We start from the raw sequence: 19913 nt of genomic DNA on the forward strand, positions 1-19913 counted from the left end.
AACAATGACTCAAGTGTGGTACCTCACATCACGTATTATCATGCATTATTCTATAATTTGTGACAACCATCTGAAAAAAGGTTAAAATCTAAAATACCAAGAATAAATCATCTATTTATTTTCTTCCTCTTATCCGGGTGGTGAGAACCCCTATGACGATGTCAGGATTGCAGCTCCCCCTGGTGGAAGATGGCTGCATAACATTTAGGCCACAATGTATTGAGCATCAGTTGAACTGTTAACAATTAAACGACTAGTATGTCTGGTACTGACTCATGATAATAGTAATGATTAGCTATCTAGTCACGCACACCCTTAATTACAATGTCTTCTTATAATCTCATACTTTGATGCCATAGTTGGTTTCTCACACAGGTGAAATTAATTGTATTAATTCGGGCTTAGCTTGATTATATTGGCTCCTTGAAACTTTTGCCAGCATTTGTTTCTCCTGTTTCAATTTGATTTTGCTTTTATGGGAGAATTATTGATAAAAACACTTGTTTTGCAAAGACAAATGCAATCCAGGGTGAATGCCATATGGCCTAATATCTTTCATTTGTGTGTAATGTTGTTTGGAAAATTCCATTGAGATGGAATATCAGGTGTCAATAGTTACTGTAGAATCTTAAATCTATTTTAAGGCCTGTGCTCGTTTCCAGTGCATGAACTAAAGAATATATGCATGACGTTATAGTTACTAAAAACTAAAAAGCAGGTAAAATATGTTAGACCCTTCGTTTTCTTTTTACGTGTGTATATCAAGTGCTACTCTGTGCTACAGTGCATTCGGCCTGCTATTTTTAAACCGTGAAAAGCAGGTAATTTGGTATTTGAATATACATAGTGCACTGTGTTTCAGTGTTGGTAATTTTAAATTAAAACAGTGAGTTTGTTAGTTTTGGAGATTGTTGCATGTTAATAAGCTGATGGTTGGACGATTTTTTCCAACTGGACAATATGAGTCTAACAACTTGGGTGGATGTGTGTGAGCAGAGTAGCTCTAATTGAATAAACAAAAAGGCGGCGGCGAACCTATTATACCAGCTTGTGAAACGTGGCCTTTGGGGCAGGTTGTAGACTCTGCTGTACTTGTAGAGACCATAAAAACCAGATCTTCATGACTCTCAAAGTCATGCTGATGAGAATGAATGTCGGTATCTGCATATAAAAGATTTACATAACCATCATGACTTCAACCATCAGTTTGCAAAGACCTGTCTTGGAGGCTGAAGCTTTTAAGAACGATGAACGATAACACCGAGAAACACTGCATGCTTATGTGATCTCGACATGCCAGTTTCAAGTTAGCCACATCACAAAGCATGGCTTTCTTCATCCTTCTTACCAAAATTTTGAACTATAGTAAGACATAAAAATAGCCACAGAGTCTATGAACTAAAGTCATGGATCAACAACGGGACGTGAACGATGCCACATTAATTACAAAATACTGCCGCCACTCTGTTATGAACCTGTGGCAGAATGAGAAATGGTACAAATATAAAATAGCTTTCAACTCTAAAGTAATGTGAAACAGCAAATTATGGGCTCAATGGTGCAATTCTTTAACTTGCACTATCGGCAGATACGACCTCCTTAATTTATTTACACCCTTGCACATAATCGGACACACCATTTATTAACATGTGAGCCATCAGCAAAAGATACACTCTCAGGAAGTTCTTGAAATGTTTTTCTTCGACATGTCTGAATAAGATTGTTGTGTAACAAGTTTGTGCCACACTCTCTTAGCAGTAGAGCTGTCGACATAATTAAACAGTACCACAGTATTTTTTATTTTTATTTTTTGGAGTGGCATGATGAGCTAAGCCTTCATATAAAACTCACATCTGTCCGTATCTTAACATCTTAATCAGTAAACTGCTGAATATATTAAAGTAATATTTCTGATTTGTAAAGGATAACTTCATACATAATCAGCACTAACCTTGTTTTTTGTAGCAAATTACTGTCACACGTGAGATAAACTAATCTTATATGTCACATGGGTGTGTAGCTACCTGCAGATGACTATGACGCTGAGCTCAGCTTACATAGAACTCTGAGTCTGCTTTCCAGCTCCTGCCTGCTGCTGTTCATTTTCACACATGCTCTTTGGTTGATGTTGTTTTTGTTTAAAAACAGATTCCTTATTTGTGACTATAAAAGGGGAAAAAAAGGTAAAAATAACACAGTTCCCTTTCCTGTTTCCTTCAACCCACCAACCAGCATCTGCTCGAAGCCGGAGCCGTTCCAACATAGCCCAGGAGGGGGAGGCAGAGGCCAGCTCCCAAGAGTCCCTACAGGAGCTGGTACCAGAGGAGGTGCTGGTAATTTCATTGGGAACTGGTCCTCAGACTGTCCCTGGGATGATGTCAGAGAATGAGGTAATGTGACTTGATGCAATAAATTCAGTTGAATATATTTTTTTTCCTGTCAGTAAAGGGAAGTATGGTTACCTAGAGAATGTTTCTTCCAGTTTCCTGTTACTTTTGTTCTTGCAGTGTTACGCAAGATACCACAGATCTCACAGAAAACAAACTCCCTTATCTAAATATGACCTTCTGCTTTTACTCAGAATACCTCTAGGAAAAAAGAGCAGTATTAGCCCAAGTTTACAGCTGATCTTAAGTAATATTGTTGCATATGCTACCCTCTAGGTTTTGAATCAGATGGCTGATGGGGCCCAGGTGGATGGCCATGCTGATGACACTAAGCTGCATGGAAAACCAGACAAAACATTGCGCTTCTCTCTGTGCAGTGACAACTTGGAAGGAATCTCAGAGGGTCAGTCTGGAATGCCATGACGTGACATATGTTGTAGCTATGTTTTCCTTCTAAATTTTAAAATATGAAGGATTTCTGAAAGAGATTTTCATGAGAGTTTCATGTTTAGATTTGGAGAAAAGCACTTTTCCCCAGGTTAAAAAAATGTATACTGTAGCAAAACAACATAAGTGGTCTGGGCTAAAATATGCTGTACTTTAGTTTACTGAACTGCTGACTGAGTGACCTGTTGACCTTGCATGTCTTCACTTTCTAAAATGTATGTATTTATTCTTAACTTTAGGCCCTTCAAATCGTTCTAATTCTGTGTCATCTCTGGACCTGGAGGGAGAGTCTGTTTCTGAGCTGGGAGCTGGCCCGTCAGGGAGCAACGGGGTAGAGGCCCTGCAGCTTTTGGAGCATGAACAGGGTATGCATGTGTGTTTCTGAATGTATAGTTTAGTTGTAGAGGTTTAGAGGATTTTAGATACAGCAGTCCTCTATAAACAGACAAAGCGTCTGACAGCACCTTATCTTTATTTCAGCCACGACACAGGACAACCTCGATGACAAACTACGCAAATTTGAAATCAGAGACATGATGGGTCTGACAGATGACCGGGACATCTCCGAGACGGTCAGCGAAACCTGGAGCACCGACGTGCTCGGCAGTGACTTTGACCCCAATATGGACGAAGATCGGCTACAAGAAATAGCAGGTGGGTCGACGATTTGGGTCGCGTATTTGTAGACATTCATTGATCAGTAGGCAAATGAACGGGCGTACAGATCCCATGCGATCACTGAATATTTTATCAGAACCAGTCATGAATTGCTTACCACAGGGACTTTGTTTACGAAGTTGATTCAGGGACATGTCATTACTTTGTGGGTTTGGGTGAAATAGCATCAAATAGAAAAAATCTTTTAGTCAGTTCAGTTTCTGCAAAGATATTGCTCATTTTAGTCTGTAAGAGCCATAAATAATTATTTTGTTAGTCAAATATACTGAAGGGTGGAAATATAGGTCCCCAGTGAGAACTGTTTTTAAACTAAAGGAAAGGAATTTGATCTTTTTGTGTTTCAGATTTACAGATTTATGGAAACGGCTAAATAATAGTTGGTGTTGATAATCCTTTATCCTGAATCTATATTAAAATATAGGATATTGATATAGAGCATGATATTCTTTCACTGTACTGCAACCAACTCATGGATTTTATTGATTGTGCTGTTATCCTTTAATTCTTTGCCTGGCAGGGAGAAGGAAGTAAAAAATAAATGAAGATGAAGTTAATACAAAAACAGTGGTTGATAAGTACATGTGTTATTATAGTATGCTAATACGTAGGATGATTCAGTTTCTGCACTTTGTTGAGCCAAAAGTGTGACAGAGAAAGATGGGTTGGGAAAAAAAAATCAGGTTAATGTAATTTTAAACCAGCTGTGGAGATAATATTTGAGTCTTCTTCCTATTCAGCCCCTCATCTTCCTGTCTTCTTTCTCTCGGTCTTTTCTGTTCACATCCTTCCCCTGCCCATTTCTCTCGCTCTCTTTCTCTCTGTCTCTGACATTCACTCAGTCCCTGCAGTCTTATTGACCTTGGTTCCTTCTCATTTGCATCCACCATTTTTCATTCTTCGGAATATGGCGTTGGGGGACTTTTCCATCATTAAGTGAATTTACAGCGATTTCCTTATGTGTTTTCTCCAAGGGATTGGGTTATGAGATGCACATTAAATATCCATTAATACCTCATTATCCCACTGATAAGATTACCATGATAATGAGGCAGAAATTCTAATTGTTTCACTTCTTGTTGTGCCACTCATTTAATCATCCACCTGAAAGACAAGTACTCTGCGCCCCTACCTTGAAGACTGTAAACACGGACAGCGGGGTAGAGCTCTCCCACTGCCAATGAGAGCCCTGCCCCCGCCAACAGCAGCACACACTGTTGCCTGGGTGCTGGCACGCATGTAAGCTCATGCCACGCGTGTGCCACGAAGTGGAAGCATTTCGTACCAGGGGCACAGCTACCACAGGTTGACTTTCTGGTCATGAGCCTTGGACGCCCACTCCCACTCACACCTGCTAGCTCTTTTCCCTCGCCTCTGCATTCTTCCGCCTTGTTAAGCCACGGCTTCTCAAGCGGAGATGGAGGGGGAAGCTGTGCTGAGGAGTTTGCAGGAGTGTAGACAAAGCAGTAATTTGGTTGTGAATAATGCTAGGCTTAATCAACTGCTCAAAGTCATGGCCCCAGAGGCCAGGGCTGGGTGAGATATTACTATTAACCCCTGACCTTTGGCAGAGTGGTGCAGGTGCCTGTGGGTCCCAGCATGGAATGCATGTGACCTCTCTGTGTGCAAAGCTCACTGCTTCTGAACCCCCTTCTGCGAGTGAGTGGTTTATCTAGTATTTTTGCTTATCTCTGGCCTTTTTGCTGTTGTTTGAAAGTCAGACCTGAAGATTTTTTTATTTATTTTTATTGAATGTTTACACATCAAATCAGTACATTAACGACAGAGAGAAATTTGCCTCAAAAGCGCTGCAGATGCATACGATATGATCCACAAGGATAAAGCGATCTGAATACATACTGATCATTTCCACACAATTTATTAAGTTCCGTTCACGAATCTGATAATTTTACCTTTATAAGCATTTTTGTGCATACACATGTCTAAAACTACACACAACTTCTCTCTCGCTCGCTCACATAACCTTTAATACATGTGGACGAATTGCCTCGTACGCACAGATCACGTCACATCGCATGCCGACGTGGGGTTTTGAGACAAATTTAACGCGACCATTTTCGCACAATTCCACAAATGTAAGCTGCGTTCAGTTCCAGTGTAAAACTGGGACATCTGGGCTTTAAGTTACACACAAATCACTGCACACATTTGCAAATCTCAGTATATGCTTGTGGATCATATTGTATCATATCGATCATATCCTCTGCAACCCTTTTGAGGCAAATTTCTCTCCATAACGAACTGTCATGGAGTGAATATAGATACAATTATTTCATGAACTCGTCGACTTAATAGCACTGACAAGTAAGTCATTCATCATGCCAAATACACTTTCCCACTCCCGAAGGGGTTAACTCTTTGTCTTTTTCTCTTTCTCTGTTCTCAGGGGCAGCTGCGGAAAATATGCTCGGCAGCTTGCTGTGTCTTCCTGGCACGGGTTCAGTTCTGCTGGACCCCTATGGTTCCACCATCTCAGAGACCACAAGCGAGGCCTGGAGTGTAGAGGTCCTGCCTAGTGACTCAGGTGGGGGAAGCCAGGGTTTATTCTGCTGTTCCAGTGTCCTTTTGTTTTCACACTCATCCTCATTGGGTATTGTCTTATAGGTCTCAGGTGTGCGTTTGCATTCACATGTGTGCTTATTTATGCATGCAGTATATTTATGTTTCTTCCATATAGTAAGGAAGGGTGGGGGGAAGGGACACCAGGTGTGGTTGCACTGCATTCATACCAAAAAATGTGCACGTGCATCTGTCATCATATTTGTATGCACTTGCTTGTCTTTCAGGGCAGATCTGCCAGTGCCAGTAAAAGGCAGCTTAGGGTTTCCTTAGAGGGACCACCAGGTGTGTTTGCACCTGTGGTTGAGCAGTGGGGAGGGAAGCGCAAGGACAGCAGCTGTCCTCAGTCAGCTTACATGGTGTCAGTTCTTTATCTGGCTCCGACTTGCACGATACTGCTCTGAAACTGGTTTGTGCATTTTTGTTGTGTGTTTGTGTGTCACTAATCAGTCAAAGCATCATTAACATTGTTACGGTGTCTTTGCAAGGCAAATGCATTATTACGAGTTGCAGATTATATTTAGTCCGTTCTTGCAAATTGAACATTTAGACCAAACCTTTTGTTAATGGGAGATTACGTGCTTGAGTCCCTCTATTGAAAACCAGCGTTTTGTGAAAATCAGTCGAGAGCTTTATTAACAGTGTTTCTTCAAAAAGCTTGGGCCTTATGTTAATTGAAGTAGTACACCATTTCAATATGTGCTGTGCAGAAATGACATGCATGAGTGCCTTGATTGCTTTTTTTTTTTTTTTTTTTTTTTTTTTTTTGGTTACGTTTGCCGCCCCTGTTGTTCTCTGTAATGGCGTGATCGGAGGCGTGCTTCAAGTAGAGCGCTTGTTTCATGGCTAGGCAGCAGAAAACTACACTCCGAAGAGCACTTCAACAACACATTATTACTAACGAGCATGCAAATGAGTACCGCTAGTAGTGTGGAGCCTCAGGGTTCGACCCAACTGCTCCGTTGGGTAGCCACAGAATTGGCTATACTAGCTTTATTGTTTGGATTGGCAGTTATAAGACATGATCATGTATGCTTTATTTGTTTTTTTTTGTTGTTGTTTTCTTTTTCCATGTGTACAAAAGAAGGTAGTGCAAAATACTATCATCACAGCAATCTTCCTTGAGTAAGTTCAGATTCTTGTGGCCATTTTCATAAGAGAGATTTTTTCCCCTGTTTTTTCATGTGCAGAAGCCGCAGACCTGAAGCAGGAGGAGCGTCTGCAGGAGCTGGAGAGCTGCTCTGGGGTCGGCAGCACCTCAGATGACACAGAGGTCAGAGAAGTCAGCTCGAGACCCAGCACACCGGGCCTCAGTGTCGTCTCAGGTATAAACACCTTGTCTTAAATCTACTTTATTGGCTTCTGTTTACTATGAAAGATCTCATTCTGTTTTTGCCTCATTTTGTTATGTTTCTCTACTGGAATGTCGTTGCTAAATTCAGGTTAGATAAAACCATTCACACTCTCCTTGCTGGTGTGGAAAGAGTGGTCATGTTGTTAGGAGGGTCCTTACCAGCATAGTGGGGTCCAAGGGAATTTTTCTGTATGACGCAGAGGTTAATGTTCATTGCCTTGTCCATGGGCTCAGGTGCACGTGTTATGTTGACGTGCATGAAGTAGTATCCTAGATTAAGAAGCCAGCGGTGACGTTCCTGGTTCAGCTCACAGGAAAACGTCCCACGGGATCCAGCCGATGGATAGTATGCGTCTGATGATCACTCTTATCTGTGTCTTTCCCATAACCCACGGGGAGCTTACGCTACCAATTTAGAGGTCCCAGTGGGTTCCCGGCTGAGAGAGACCATACAGCATAGTCTAAAGAGAAAAATATCCTCTTTTGTTTTAGAACCATTGCACTTGCAGTTTTGCCCAAAACCTTGTTTCATAGGTGATATTGAGTTGTTTTTGTCCTAAATGTCAAAACACCTGTTTTGTGTGGGGGGTGCCACAGGTATCAGTGCAACGTCAGAAGATATCCCCAACAAGATTGAGGATCTGAGGTCAGAGTGCAGCTCGGACTTTGGAGGGAAGGACTCTGTGACCAGTCCAGATGGGGAGGAGTCAGGCCACGGTAGGAGTGTGTCACATCCCCACTAGGATGGCCAAACCATCAGTCTAGAGTCTGTCTGGTCACCATCTATCCCTGTCACTTTTACAGCTGCCACCAAAGTAAATCACAGTTTTGCTCCCTAAAACCATAAATATGACTTGAGGTTATATCGAAGGGTTGCATGCTCTTTGCTGGGGGGCCGACTTTGGAGACCACGGTACAGAATAAACCAGCACTTCATAATATACTGGCCCAACCAATACAACCCGCTCTGTAGCTTTGCAACATGTGAAAGTGCAGAGAGGAGCGCCCTAATATTTTCACCTTATCACATCAGGAACATTTTGTTGCAGGTCATTTAGGATATGTTGAGTGGAGATAAAACTAACAATTCCATCCGAGCCAGAGGCTGGGTCACGGCCTGTAGCCTGCCATACCACACTGAAGTAAGATGGCAGTAGACTGCTGACATATTGCTCCAATTTCACTTACTTTTTTGAAATATGGAGGCATTGGACGTACTGGGCTGGCCCACTTGAGATTAAATTGGCCTATTTAAAAAATGAATATTGGTGTGCATTGTAATTTCAGCGGCTCTGTAATGAATAGTCTTCTATATCTTTGTTGTTTTTTTTCTTTTCAGGAGCACACCATCTGACATCTCCACCATCACAGGTTGATTCCTTGCTGGCCATGTTTGATCCCCTTTCCACCGCCGAAGGTAATTTGCACTCCCAGAATGCTCTACAGCCAATGAGAGCTAAAAATGAGTATCATTAAATCCCTGCTATAATGTCATGGAATCGCAGAACAGCTTGAGCTGTGCAAAATTTACTCCAACCCCCAATTACTGGACATATTACTGTAAGTGCAAGTGAAATATCTCTTCATTGGCATCATTTAGAATCTCAAATTATTCTCAGCAGTCTTTGTTCTGGCTTCTGTGCATTTTGTTTGTAGTGCAGGTGGAAATGTTTGAGAGAAGTGTGTGTGTGCGTGTGTGTGTCTGTGGGGCAAGGTGAAGGGATGACAGGTTGAGAGACCTCACCCCAGGCTCTTTGGCACTGTCCCCTTGTCCCACTGTGCTCATGGCACGAGGCTGCCATTGGAAGCTTTTCAGGAGAGCGTCTACCCTTGGAACAGGTGGCCTACACCTAGGGCTCATCTCCCACCTACATCTCTCTTTAGCAGTCCCCCCACATTTTTGTTTCTCGTGAATGTTATGTTTAGGGACTGCTCTTTAGAAGCAGGTGAGCTTTTATGGTACAGAGCAGCAATTTTTGCCCTCATAAATTGATTTGAGTTTTATTAGTATATTTAGGGCTATAAATAAAGATCCACAAATGCACTTGGAGGGAAAGAAAAGAGTGCAGTAAGCTGTTAAGTGGGTAACTTAAAGCTCAAAGAAAATATAATCAAAACTAGGGCTTCTTGAATATTTTCTCAGTGCTTTTTTTTTTCTCCCTTGCCTTATTACCTCAGGCTCCTCCACGGGAACAATAGTGAGGCCAAAAGTGCACTATGCCAGGCCCCCTCACCCCCCTCCCGATCCTCCCATCCCTGAAGCCAGTGCCCTGGGGCAGGAGACTCGCCACTCTCTTTTCACACCCCACTGCTTGGCCCAGTCCGAGCTGGAACACACCAAGCAGCGCCACTCGTTCCCTGACAGGCTGGTCCGCAGCCGCAGCTCTGACATCGTGTGCCCAGGTCGCCGGCCCACGAGTGACCCCGGCCTTAACCGGCGGGTAGCAGTTGAAGAGCGCGACCCTGCTGGGGCTTTCGCCTTGGGTCCATCCTCATCCCCCAGCAAGGACTCCCTGAAAGGAGAGGTAACGAGCTGTTGTGTAGTTGGGCTGCTTTCATAGTCGGCTTTCAATAAACCACCTGCTAATGTTTGATTATAATGTGCTAATTTACATTTAAAGGTTGAGGACAGAAAAGACAGCGACGATGAGAAATCTGATCGCAACAGGCCGTGGTGGAAGAAACGTTTTGTGCCAGCCATTCCCAAAGGTAAGGAAACGGGTTACTTGCAAGTCTTTCCCTGTGCCGAGAAATGAACTTGTGATCAGTGTGATTGCAGTGTGCCTTTTATATGTTTTGTGGTTGGGGGGGGGGGGAAGAAAACATTCTCTTAATCACAACGGACAGGAAATATCACACTTTAAAGAGCAGAGCAAAAAGCAATTTATAAAGTGAGAAAGAGACTGATGATCCATGTTGTCCACTCCATTGCTGATGTTCCAGTTGGAAAATGATGTTTCTTGTTGTTTGAAGTTGCTCTAGAGACGTGTCCAGTCCTTTTTCTCTCAGGTCTCACTAGCTGCAGATTTATATAGACTTTTCAAAGCTAATCAGTCATCAGAGGAGCTTTAGCTGTGTAGATTGTATGGCTGTAGCCCTCCCAGCAGTGCTGTCAGCCAGCGGCTAATGGTCATTAGATAGACCTCTCTGTCATCAGCGCTGATAGATGACACATCTCTTGTTGGAGTTCTACTCAACAACCATCTCTCATACATCTGTCTGGGAAATAATGAGCTGTGCCTTCACAGAATTAGTGCTTATTACTCTTTAAGATAATGGTACTTCTAAAGTAAACATTGGATTGATATTCATAAAATGCAGGACTGGAAAAAGTCAAGGGCTTTGACGTCTAAACCGCCACCTCTGTAAACGCCATTGTGTTTGTCCTGCTGCTCTGCATGGTGATTCAGTCGTCCCGCAGAGCAGCAGCCTGTGCTTGAAAGGCCAACCCTGTCTGTTGTGTTCCTCACAGTGCTGTATTGGACGGCTGAGAGTGAAGTCCCAGGTAACGCTTCCATGCTGTCATCATCGAGCTAGCTTTACTGCTGGAGCCAGCGGCTGCGTGCCTTGCTGCTTTGTGCTGCCTTAGAACTGTAGAGCTGTGATGTGACACGGTGTAGCCTGAGTTCCCACAGTCGCGTTTCTCATCGACACCCGATTTTCTGTGTTTCGCTATGTTTTTTTTTTTTTTATTCATTCATTCACTCATTTTTTACTCCCTGGCGAAAACAGAATATGAATGTAGATATTTCACCCAAGTTCTCCTGTGTGTGTGTCATCAAATTTTAGCATCTGTAACTCTGCTGTGTTGGTGCCTTTATGTCAATAGAATAAGCGTCAGTAGGGTTATGCACATCCATATACACTACCTCTTTTATAATTAGTTACAGTATGTCTTTGGGATATTCTGCTTTAAGCCAAAGGTCGAATTACCATCAAAATGTTTGCTTTTTCTTTTTAAAAGCATTCACTGGTCTAATACTTTGTAGATGTCATGCATTACACACTAAGATTTTTCATCTCCCATACAAAAACACCAAAGACTTAACAAAAGTGGCTGTCAACAGGCGATTTGTGACCAGGTGAATGGATTGCCACTCTGTTTTAGTTAATCACACGTTTCTGCCCCACAGCTCCAATTGCAGCATTTAGGAAAAGGGACAAACAAGAGAAAGATGAAGTTGTCCACAATATCCCGCAAGGTCAGTCATGGTTTGTTTTCAGTCTTGATTGCTAAGCAGAGATCCACCACTGTGAGTTTAATTTGAATTCAAGCTTCTTTTTTCCTCTTTCACCCTCACAGATGACCCGTTGCTCAGATCGAGCACTCAAGCCCAGGCAGCTGAGGACATCCTGGACAAATACAGGAACATTAAAAGGACCAGCCCGAGTGATGGAGCCACAGCCGGAGCCTCCTATGATGGTGCAGGAGGTCAGAGCAGAGAAAAAAAATCAAAACACCATGCATGCACGAGAGGTAGACCTGCAGGAGACATAATACATTAATATATATTTATGCTTTCTTTACTTTAACAGATCTTTGTGTTGAGGACAATGTGCATGACGCTCAGAGAGAAGACACTTTGCAGAACATTTCTGCAGATGATCTCCCAGACTCAGCCAGCCAGACGGCACAACAGCACGAAACAAAGTTCTCTTTCAGGTCATAATCCAGCACATAGCCAAGCTCTTTTTTACACTGACACTTAAATTTTCTTGATGCAGGTGATTCATAGATAGGGCTCAATTGATTTTTTTTTTTTCCCCCCACAGTGATGCAAAGAAGAAGTTGAGGTTGGCTTTGTGTTCTGCAGACTCAGTGGCTCTGCCTATCATGGCTCCTGCAACTACTCGAAATGGGCTGCCTGATCACATGGATCCTGAAGGTAAAGGTGCTTGAACACCCAATAGTTAATCTATCTGGTTTCATTTCATTTGATTTTTATTTTACTAAACTGAACATGCTGCCATGCTGGATTTGTATGAATATTTCTACTGAGTACTTAAAAAAACAAACAAACAAACGGATTATGAGGTGGAATTCATTTAAAACTTGTTTAACAAGAAATTAGAGTGTACTAATTTAGAGCAGCACCAAAAGTTTCTACAGTGTAGGTATCTTTGTCACACACTTCCATTGGGAGCGAGGCACATGCCCTTAATGTTGGCAACCATCCATCCTGCTCAGATTGTCCTTAAGCAAGACACCAAATCTGTGCCAACTTCACCTTCTGAAGGTTTGGGGCAAGGTTGAAATATGGGGGATGTTGAAAAGTTCAGTGAAATATGGTCATACGCGTGTGGCCATATAAAATAATCTCAGTTTAATCGAAAATAGGCAAGTGTTCTAACACGTCACTAAGTAAATGCAAGGAAAGGATGTTCTACCAAAACCTGATATCAAATGTTTAATACATTTATAAACTTTAATGTTACTCGTTCTTTGGGGCTTTCATTGACATTATATCTCACTGTTGTCCAATGCACACTGCTGTCTCTTGTTTTCAGAAAACGAGATTGTCTGCTTCTTGAAGATCCAGTTAGCAGAAGCCATCAACCTTCAGGATAAGAACCTGATGGCCCAGATCCAGGAGACCACTCGGTGCGTCAGCCGCTTTGACGCGCGCACCTGCAGGAAGCTGCTCGCTGCCATTGCAGAAGATTACAGGTAAATCTGGAGGGTTTGGAAAGTCACCCTTATTTGTGTGTTTTAATTAGTTTTTTTTTTTTTGTTTTTTTTTTTAATGTAATGAAACGCAGAGCTACAGTGAAAATGATAAAATGCCTGTGTTTCTCTTTGTTTCCTATAGAAAGCGGGCACCGTACATAGCCTATCTAACCAGGTGTCGTCAGGGCCTGCAGACCTCTCAGGCCCATTTGGAGAGGCTCCTCCAGAGGGTGCTAAGAGACAAGGAGGTGGCAAACCGCTACTTCACCACAGTCTGTGTTCGACTTCTCCTCGAGCATATGGAGTCTAAGATGCTCGATTTCATTAAAGGTATTTCAATGTTTTCACATTTAGTTGAACTGAATTCTTTCTTTGCTTAGTCCTCCACATTAGAGATTCCTGCTAGTGTGACATTACTAAATACTTTACCATTGTTGTTAGTAGAATATTTTAATTTTTTTCCAAGTATTTGAAGTGCCTGCAGTCTGTCCACAAACTCGAGCGCAGCACGACGGTTACAGATACTAATGTCATTTATTGAAGATGCGAGGCTTAAATCACTTTCTCTCTCCAGCGTTCCAGGGGTGCACAGCAGCCGACGACAAGACAGCAGCAGTGGAGGATTTTCTGCGCTACTTGTACGGCGCCATGGCCCGTGATGCCATTTGGCAGTATGCAAGCGAGGACCAGCTGCAGGATGCCCAGATGGCTATCGAACGCAGTGTTATGAACCGCATCTTTAAACTGGCCTTCTACCCCAATCAGGATGGAGATATTCTCAGAGACCAGTGAGTAGCACACTGCCAAGCAAAGTGCTTCACTAGGCAGTATTGGATTTCTTTTCTTTTTTTTTTTTTTTTTTTAACTGTTAGGAGGATTTAAAACTGAAACTCTAGAGATAGCAGAACTTTTATATCTTGGCCTTTATACAAGTTCACTAAAGGGCTTTTGGCTCGGTGTAAAAATGCCCTGTAAGGATCCTGTGACTAATTTCAAAATTTAAGTAAATATCCCCCATTTACTTGTATGAACATTGCATGTATAAACAGATTGCATTCATATATGTTGGTGGAATCCATGAAAGCAAGTTTTGTAGGTCAACTCCGTTGTATTACGTGACTACATTTAATTCAAGTCTGGCTTTCTGTTTCGATTTACCTTATTAGTATCCTGCTTTTGCTCATCTGTCAAAGCACTTTGTAAACAGTTGTTGCTGTGAAAGTAAGTTGATGTGTGTTATTGTTGGACAGATTGCGTTCTCTCACTGTTGTCTTAAACCCAGGTGTCTTTCTCTCTCTCCCCCCCCCCCCCCCCTCCACACACACACAGGCTTTTCCATGAACATATCCAGCGACTCTCAAAAGTTGTGACAGCAAATCATAAAGCTCTTCAGATCCCAGAGGTATAAATATATATCTATTTTTTAACATATTCTCAGTTACCAAAGAAGGGAGATACTTTAGAGATACTGGTACTTTAAAAGCTGATGATTTTGAAAAACTTCCTGGTTGTAGGTTTACCTGAAGGAAGCTCCCTGGCCTTCTGCACAGTCCGAGATTAAGAGCATCAATGCATACAAGACGCCACGAGATAAAGTCCAGTGTATACTGCGGATGTGTTCCACCATCATGAATCTCCTCAGTCTGGCCAACGAGGATTCTGTCCCTGGAGCAGACGACTTTGTTCCCGTGCTCGTCTTTGTCCTTATTAGGGTGAGTCTGTTCTTTATTCTTCCCTTTTTATTACCACAATGTAATTTCTTCAACTTTAATTGTAAGAATTTAGATGACTTGTTGACTTTTAAAATTAAAAAATCACCATCATAAAAACTTCTCATAAAAATGAATGCTGTGGCAAAACACCATAACGCCGCTGCTAAGCTGTGTATATTTTTATATGTAAATATGTAAAAAAAATAATAAATATATATATATATATATATATATATATATATATATATATATATATATATATATATATATATATATATATATATATATATAAATAAATATGATGCTGCATGAGCTTCGTTGAGTGGCTAATGCGAGCCCATCCCCACGTCTCCTCCCCTCCAGGCAAACCCGCCCTGCCTGCTGTCCACCGTTCAGTACATCAATAATTTCTACGCCAGCCGGCTGAGTGGGGAGGAGTGCTATTGGTGGATGCAGTTCACCGCGGCGGTGGAATTCATTAAGACCATCGACGATCGCAAGTGAAGCAGAACAGCCACCTGTATGGGCAGACTGCGGGGGAAGGAGCCGGGAGACTGGGAGACTTCCCAACCAACTGCTCCCTCTGCACAGCTTATAAAACCTGGCCCTCAGCCTGCTCTGTATTTGTATAGCTTGTACATAGCCAGAGACGTTGAGAGATTACAAAATATATATTACTGTACGTATGTGAACAAATCCAGGGTTTGAGCCGTAGTGGGGAAAAAAACAAACAAACAAAAAAAAGGCCTATGGGAAAAATTGGTAACATATTAACTTTGAACCTGATTTGAATTTTTCCTTTTATCTTCTTGTCTTTTCAGTCAGGTTTCCTTTTGGGGTCTGTATTAGGCATTTTATATATACATAATTACAATATGACATTAAATCAACATTATCCTGTATAAAGGGACCAGACTTCCTTGATGTGATCAATTTTTTTTTTTCCCCTCCCCGGGGTGAAAGGGAAAGGCTTCCAATTAAATTACAGTATAATGTTCACTAAACCCATTGTGACACAGGAATTTACAGTGAATGATAGTTACCGGTGGGATTTAGTGACTCATAAACACTGAGATCAGTTCACAATTAACCGTACTACTCCCAAGGTTACAGTATCAAAAAAACTAATAGGGCAGCTTATATCATGAACTGTTTACCCCAATGTGCATCGATTTGGACGTAAGGGCCCACATATTTATATGAGATAAAATGTATTTATTTCTGTCATTCTGTTTAATGCTTTGTTAATCTAGTTTTTAACAATGAAAATGCATATCATGCCAATTCAAGATGTCAGAGGCAAGCGATGTTACTGTAGACTTGCTAAAAAAATAATGCTTGAGTTCGGAAAGGCACCTTAGCAGTGAGTAGCCCTTAGGTGAGGATGCTGGGTGATTAACAAAGACAGGGTGAGCTCATGCACAGAGCTTTGGTGGCATTTTTTTTAAAAAAAAAAAAAGGAAAATAGTGCCTTTGATGTGGGGCACGCTGTACAGGTAGTTACTTTTTTTTTCTCTAATATATAACCCAACATAAGAACAATCCCCACCCTTAAGTGCATACGTGCACACAAAAACCAAGACACACACACACTACTCCAACGGGCCAACCATGTCTCATTGAGACATTTTTGTCCAGCCCTCACTGCTGGCATCATAACATTACCGACTGTTGCGTCTCGGTCCCTTTAACGATATCCCCATTTCGGAATTCTAGATCCTACCTCAAAGTTGAAACCAATGAGCCTGATATCTGTCTGTACACAGTAACTGTCCTGCATTGGTTGACACCAGAGTACTGGATCTTTTTTTTTTTTTTTTTGTGTGTGCAGTAGTTGGAAATGGTTGCAAACAGGGAAAGGAATGAAGGAAAAGTTGGATATTGACCTGCTGTGATGCTTGTTGTGGTCGCGTCACCCTTAATTAAGACAAGCCTTTGTTAGTGAACAAAGACATTTTAGTTTCTAATCTTATACCTGAGATGCCACATGTGTCCACATGGGCAGACTAGTGAACAATTGGATATTGGCTCTCTACCTCCTCATTAGTTCAACAAAGGGACTCCTGTTTATGTGCACTTATCCCCCCCTCTTTTTCTTTTTCTTTTCCCAATTTGGTGTGCTGTGATATCCCAGTGTCATTGTATCTTTCCAATTATAGAACAAGCATGTCTTTAATTCTCAAGAAATGACTAAAACTCCTTTTCTCTTGAAATCCTCTGCTTCATTTTTGTATACAGGCGTGCTACATGTATTATAGTTTTAAATAACCTGTTAGTTTTCACGGGAAATGACCTGACAGCACAATACACAGTAGTATAGAAGAGTAAATAATCAACACTATTGTTACTGACTTGCAGTTTATACTGAAGTGGTTGGTGTAGTACGTGAGTGTTTCCTTTTCTTTTCCTCTCTTTTCTTTATTTGTCTAGTGAGCGTGTGAGACGCCTGTGCGATTGGTTGACCCTCTGCCTCCTCTTGCATGAAGTCATTGAATGGTCTGTACACTGTCAATCATTGTAAACTGTTAGAATAGGATCAGTATTTGCCACAGGCCAGTAATTGAACCTGCAAGAGGATGCAAAGTTTCTGTGCCCGTGATACTTGCATATCTGAACTCAGTGGTTTATTTTGCACAAAACGGATGTATTTTCCTGGAAAATTTGAGAGGGAACGGTGCATTTTTTTGGGGGGGGAGGGGGCTTGTAGTCATCTAAAGTAACCATATTTAGATTTTAAAAAATGAGTAGCAAAGATGAGCACCATGCTGTTACTTTCAAACTGGTTAACAGTTTATGGGTAACATCACAAATGCTTAAAAAAAACATATGTATATATACATATATCCCTGTGTGTGTGTGTGTGTGTGTGTGTGTGTGTGTATATATATATTCGTCTACAGTAGCATATGCAAAGGATTTGTATGTGTATCTACACTTCCTTGCAGAGTCTGTGTAATCAATTTGATGAGAAAACCATGCACTGGAAAATCAAGTTGCAGGTTGCATCTATACTAATGAGGTTTATGTGATGTCACTGTAATTGGAAATACATACTGCACACAGCTGATGAAATTATTTGGACCTGGCTAATGTTTCAGATAGCCAATCGTAGCAGCTACGAATTCCCCCACCACTCACTCCCAACTGAAGTGCTGATCTAAACACAAAAAACGCGTATGATTGTGTTGGACAAATTTGTAATTTTAGCCTTGATTGTATGCAAGCCACTCTGGGCAGTGGTGTGAAGTGAGAAGGCTAAAGGAGTTCATCCATTCTTCAAAGCTTTACTGTTCTGTTCCCTGTACGATTGAGCTGAAAGGCTGAGCAGAGGAGAGAAAAAATAAGAAAGGTTTTACATCTTGCATCTAATTTTAAATTTTATTGTAAGCTTGCACAATTATGACATGCGGAGAAAGCCGGTTTGTCTTTACTGTGATTAATGCATTATGTAATTCTTTAAAACCAATAAAAGAAGCGGAAGTTTTCTTTCTTCCCCCTCCCCCCTTGTTTTTAACATTTTAAAATTTAAAATTTTGTGCTTCCCTGTTCTTCTCTGGCTCCATGAGAACGGGAGTGTCTCACACACACGCTGTACATGCACAATAGTGTATCGTTATTCTCTGGTTCCTTGGACAGTTGTAGGTATATCTGGCTGACGGTTCACACAATAGAAATGAAGGTAAGTAAATTTATGCATGGAATATAATTGTTAGTGGGGGCAGTGGAGCAGCATCATCCAATCTAACAGCCACAAATAGCAACCTCTCAGCAAACATTTCATTACTGCTGACAAGTGTTTCGGTGGATTGTAATTGGAGATATCCCCTCATCTAAAAGCCCTCCTTACTTCACCGATTGCCTCCTCTAGTACACTTTTTTTTTTCTCCCTCTTTCCCATCATAAACTTCTTCGTGGGGTGCTTTGTGTCCCCTGATGATATCTTGCAAATGTTAATTTAAATTCAAATTTTAGTGTGTGAAGTTAATTAGTTGCATAAGCCAGTGGCTAGATAGGCCAGATTTAGCGATGGGATCTTACGACTATGTGGCACTTGGCTGATTTGAGATACAAGGAGGCTTTGTTTTGTATTAAAATTCTGTGTTTTTATTGGCTCATGCTTCTGGGGGTTAACGACACCAAGATATGCGGGTCCAACAAACATGAGGTGTGATATCCCTTCCAGTTTAAGCACAGTATCAGATCAGTGGTGATCATTTCTACAGGTGATTGCAGATATATGTTGAACAAGAGGGTTTTCTTTATTTTTTACGTTTAGACATATCATTTTGTTTCTTGAAGGCATAGATTGGGTTGAAATTCCATGCAGGAGGATGGGGGGATGCTTTCACTCACTGATACTTCCCTGATGTAGGGGGACAGTGATGAAGGGCCTTCCACCATCAAACAGTGGTCTCAGGAAATCGCACAAATTCCAGTGCAGGTTAAACATGCACATGTGTGTGAAAAGTTGAAAACCAAGATGAAGCATGATAAAAGATGTTGATGAAAAGCGTGAGAACATAAGGTCTAAACACAAATGTGGGTTTTACAGGGATCAGCACAGTGTTGGCTGAAGAGCGAAATCAGCTGCTCAATTTGCAACTTACAGATGCCTAAAGGGGGTGGTGACAATAAAATATACAACAAGAAGAATGAAGCTGTACCTTTACAAAAACACAGTACCTGGAACTTTGCTGATTTGACTTTTATTCCAGTAAAGCATTGCTTAAAGCACGGATCCAGGCTGTGTTTATTTACATCAACTCCCGAGACCGTTGGCATCAAAGTGCACGAGGACCAGTAAACAGCAGCACTGTTATCCTGGCTGGTTACATGATACTGACAGTGCAAATCCACGTTTTACCCAAAGTGTCCTGCAGATGGCAGGCGCACCATTCACGACGACGGTCTGCAGATCTGATCTGAGAGCGGCTCAGACAAAGAACACCACGGGGCACGACGGCCTGACATTTAAAACCAGTGGGAACTGCTGTCTGGAACTGGATCTGTTTTGTTTATTATGTATCCTTTCCATATTTAAAATTATTATTATTATTTTCTAATAATTGACGGATGGCTCAACCTATATT

The 19913-nt window shown here is 41.6% G+C and overlaps 1 protein-coding gene across 4 annotated transcripts in view; it reads left to right on the top strand.

Moving 5' to 3' along the window:
* Positions 1–18308, top strand: part of gapvd1 (GTPase activating protein and VPS9 domains 1) — a 32807-nt gene extending 14499 nt beyond the window's left edge. For 3 of the 4 annotated variants that reach the window (XM_026186778.1, XM_026186779.1, XM_026186780.1), the window contains 20 exons: positions 2233–2390; positions 2664–2790; positions 3074–3199; positions 3315–3488; positions 5917–6054; positions 7280–7414; positions 8041–8160; positions 8783–8860; positions 9622–9968; positions 10065–10152; positions 11577–11645; positions 11747–11875; positions 11980–12106; positions 12217–12329; positions 12952–13111; positions 13254–13441; positions 13686–13899; positions 14441–14513; positions 14626–14823; positions 15187–18308. In XM_026186778.1, coding sequence (XP_026042563.1) covers positions 2233–2390; positions 2664–2790; positions 3074–3199; positions 3315–3488; positions 5917–6054; positions 7280–7414; positions 8041–8160; positions 8783–8860; positions 9622–9968; positions 10065–10152; positions 11577–11645; positions 11747–11875; positions 11980–12106; positions 12217–12329; positions 12952–13111; positions 13254–13441; positions 13686–13899; positions 14441–14513; positions 14626–14823; positions 15187–15327 — 2903 coding nt within the window. In that variant the 3' untranslated portion in view covers positions 15328–18308. Of the gene's footprint in view, positions 1–2232; positions 2391–2663; positions 2791–3073; positions 3200–3314; positions 3489–5916; positions 6055–7279; positions 7415–8040; positions 8161–8782; positions 8861–9621; positions 9969–10064; positions 10153–10915; positions 10949–11576; positions 11646–11746; positions 11876–11979; positions 12107–12216; positions 12330–12951; positions 13112–13253; positions 13442–13685; positions 13900–14440; positions 14514–14625; positions 14824–15186 lie in introns of all 4 variants that reach the window. The other variant, XM_026186781.1, reaches the window with a different exon arrangement.
* Positions 18309–19913: the final 1605 nt, after the last annotated feature.

This window comes from Astatotilapia calliptera, chromosome 12, assembly GCF_900246225.1.
Source record: "Astatotilapia calliptera chromosome 12, fAstCal1.2, whole genome shotgun sequence".
NCBI lineage: Eukaryota > Metazoa > Chordata > Actinopteri > Cichliformes > Cichlidae > Astatotilapia > Astatotilapia calliptera.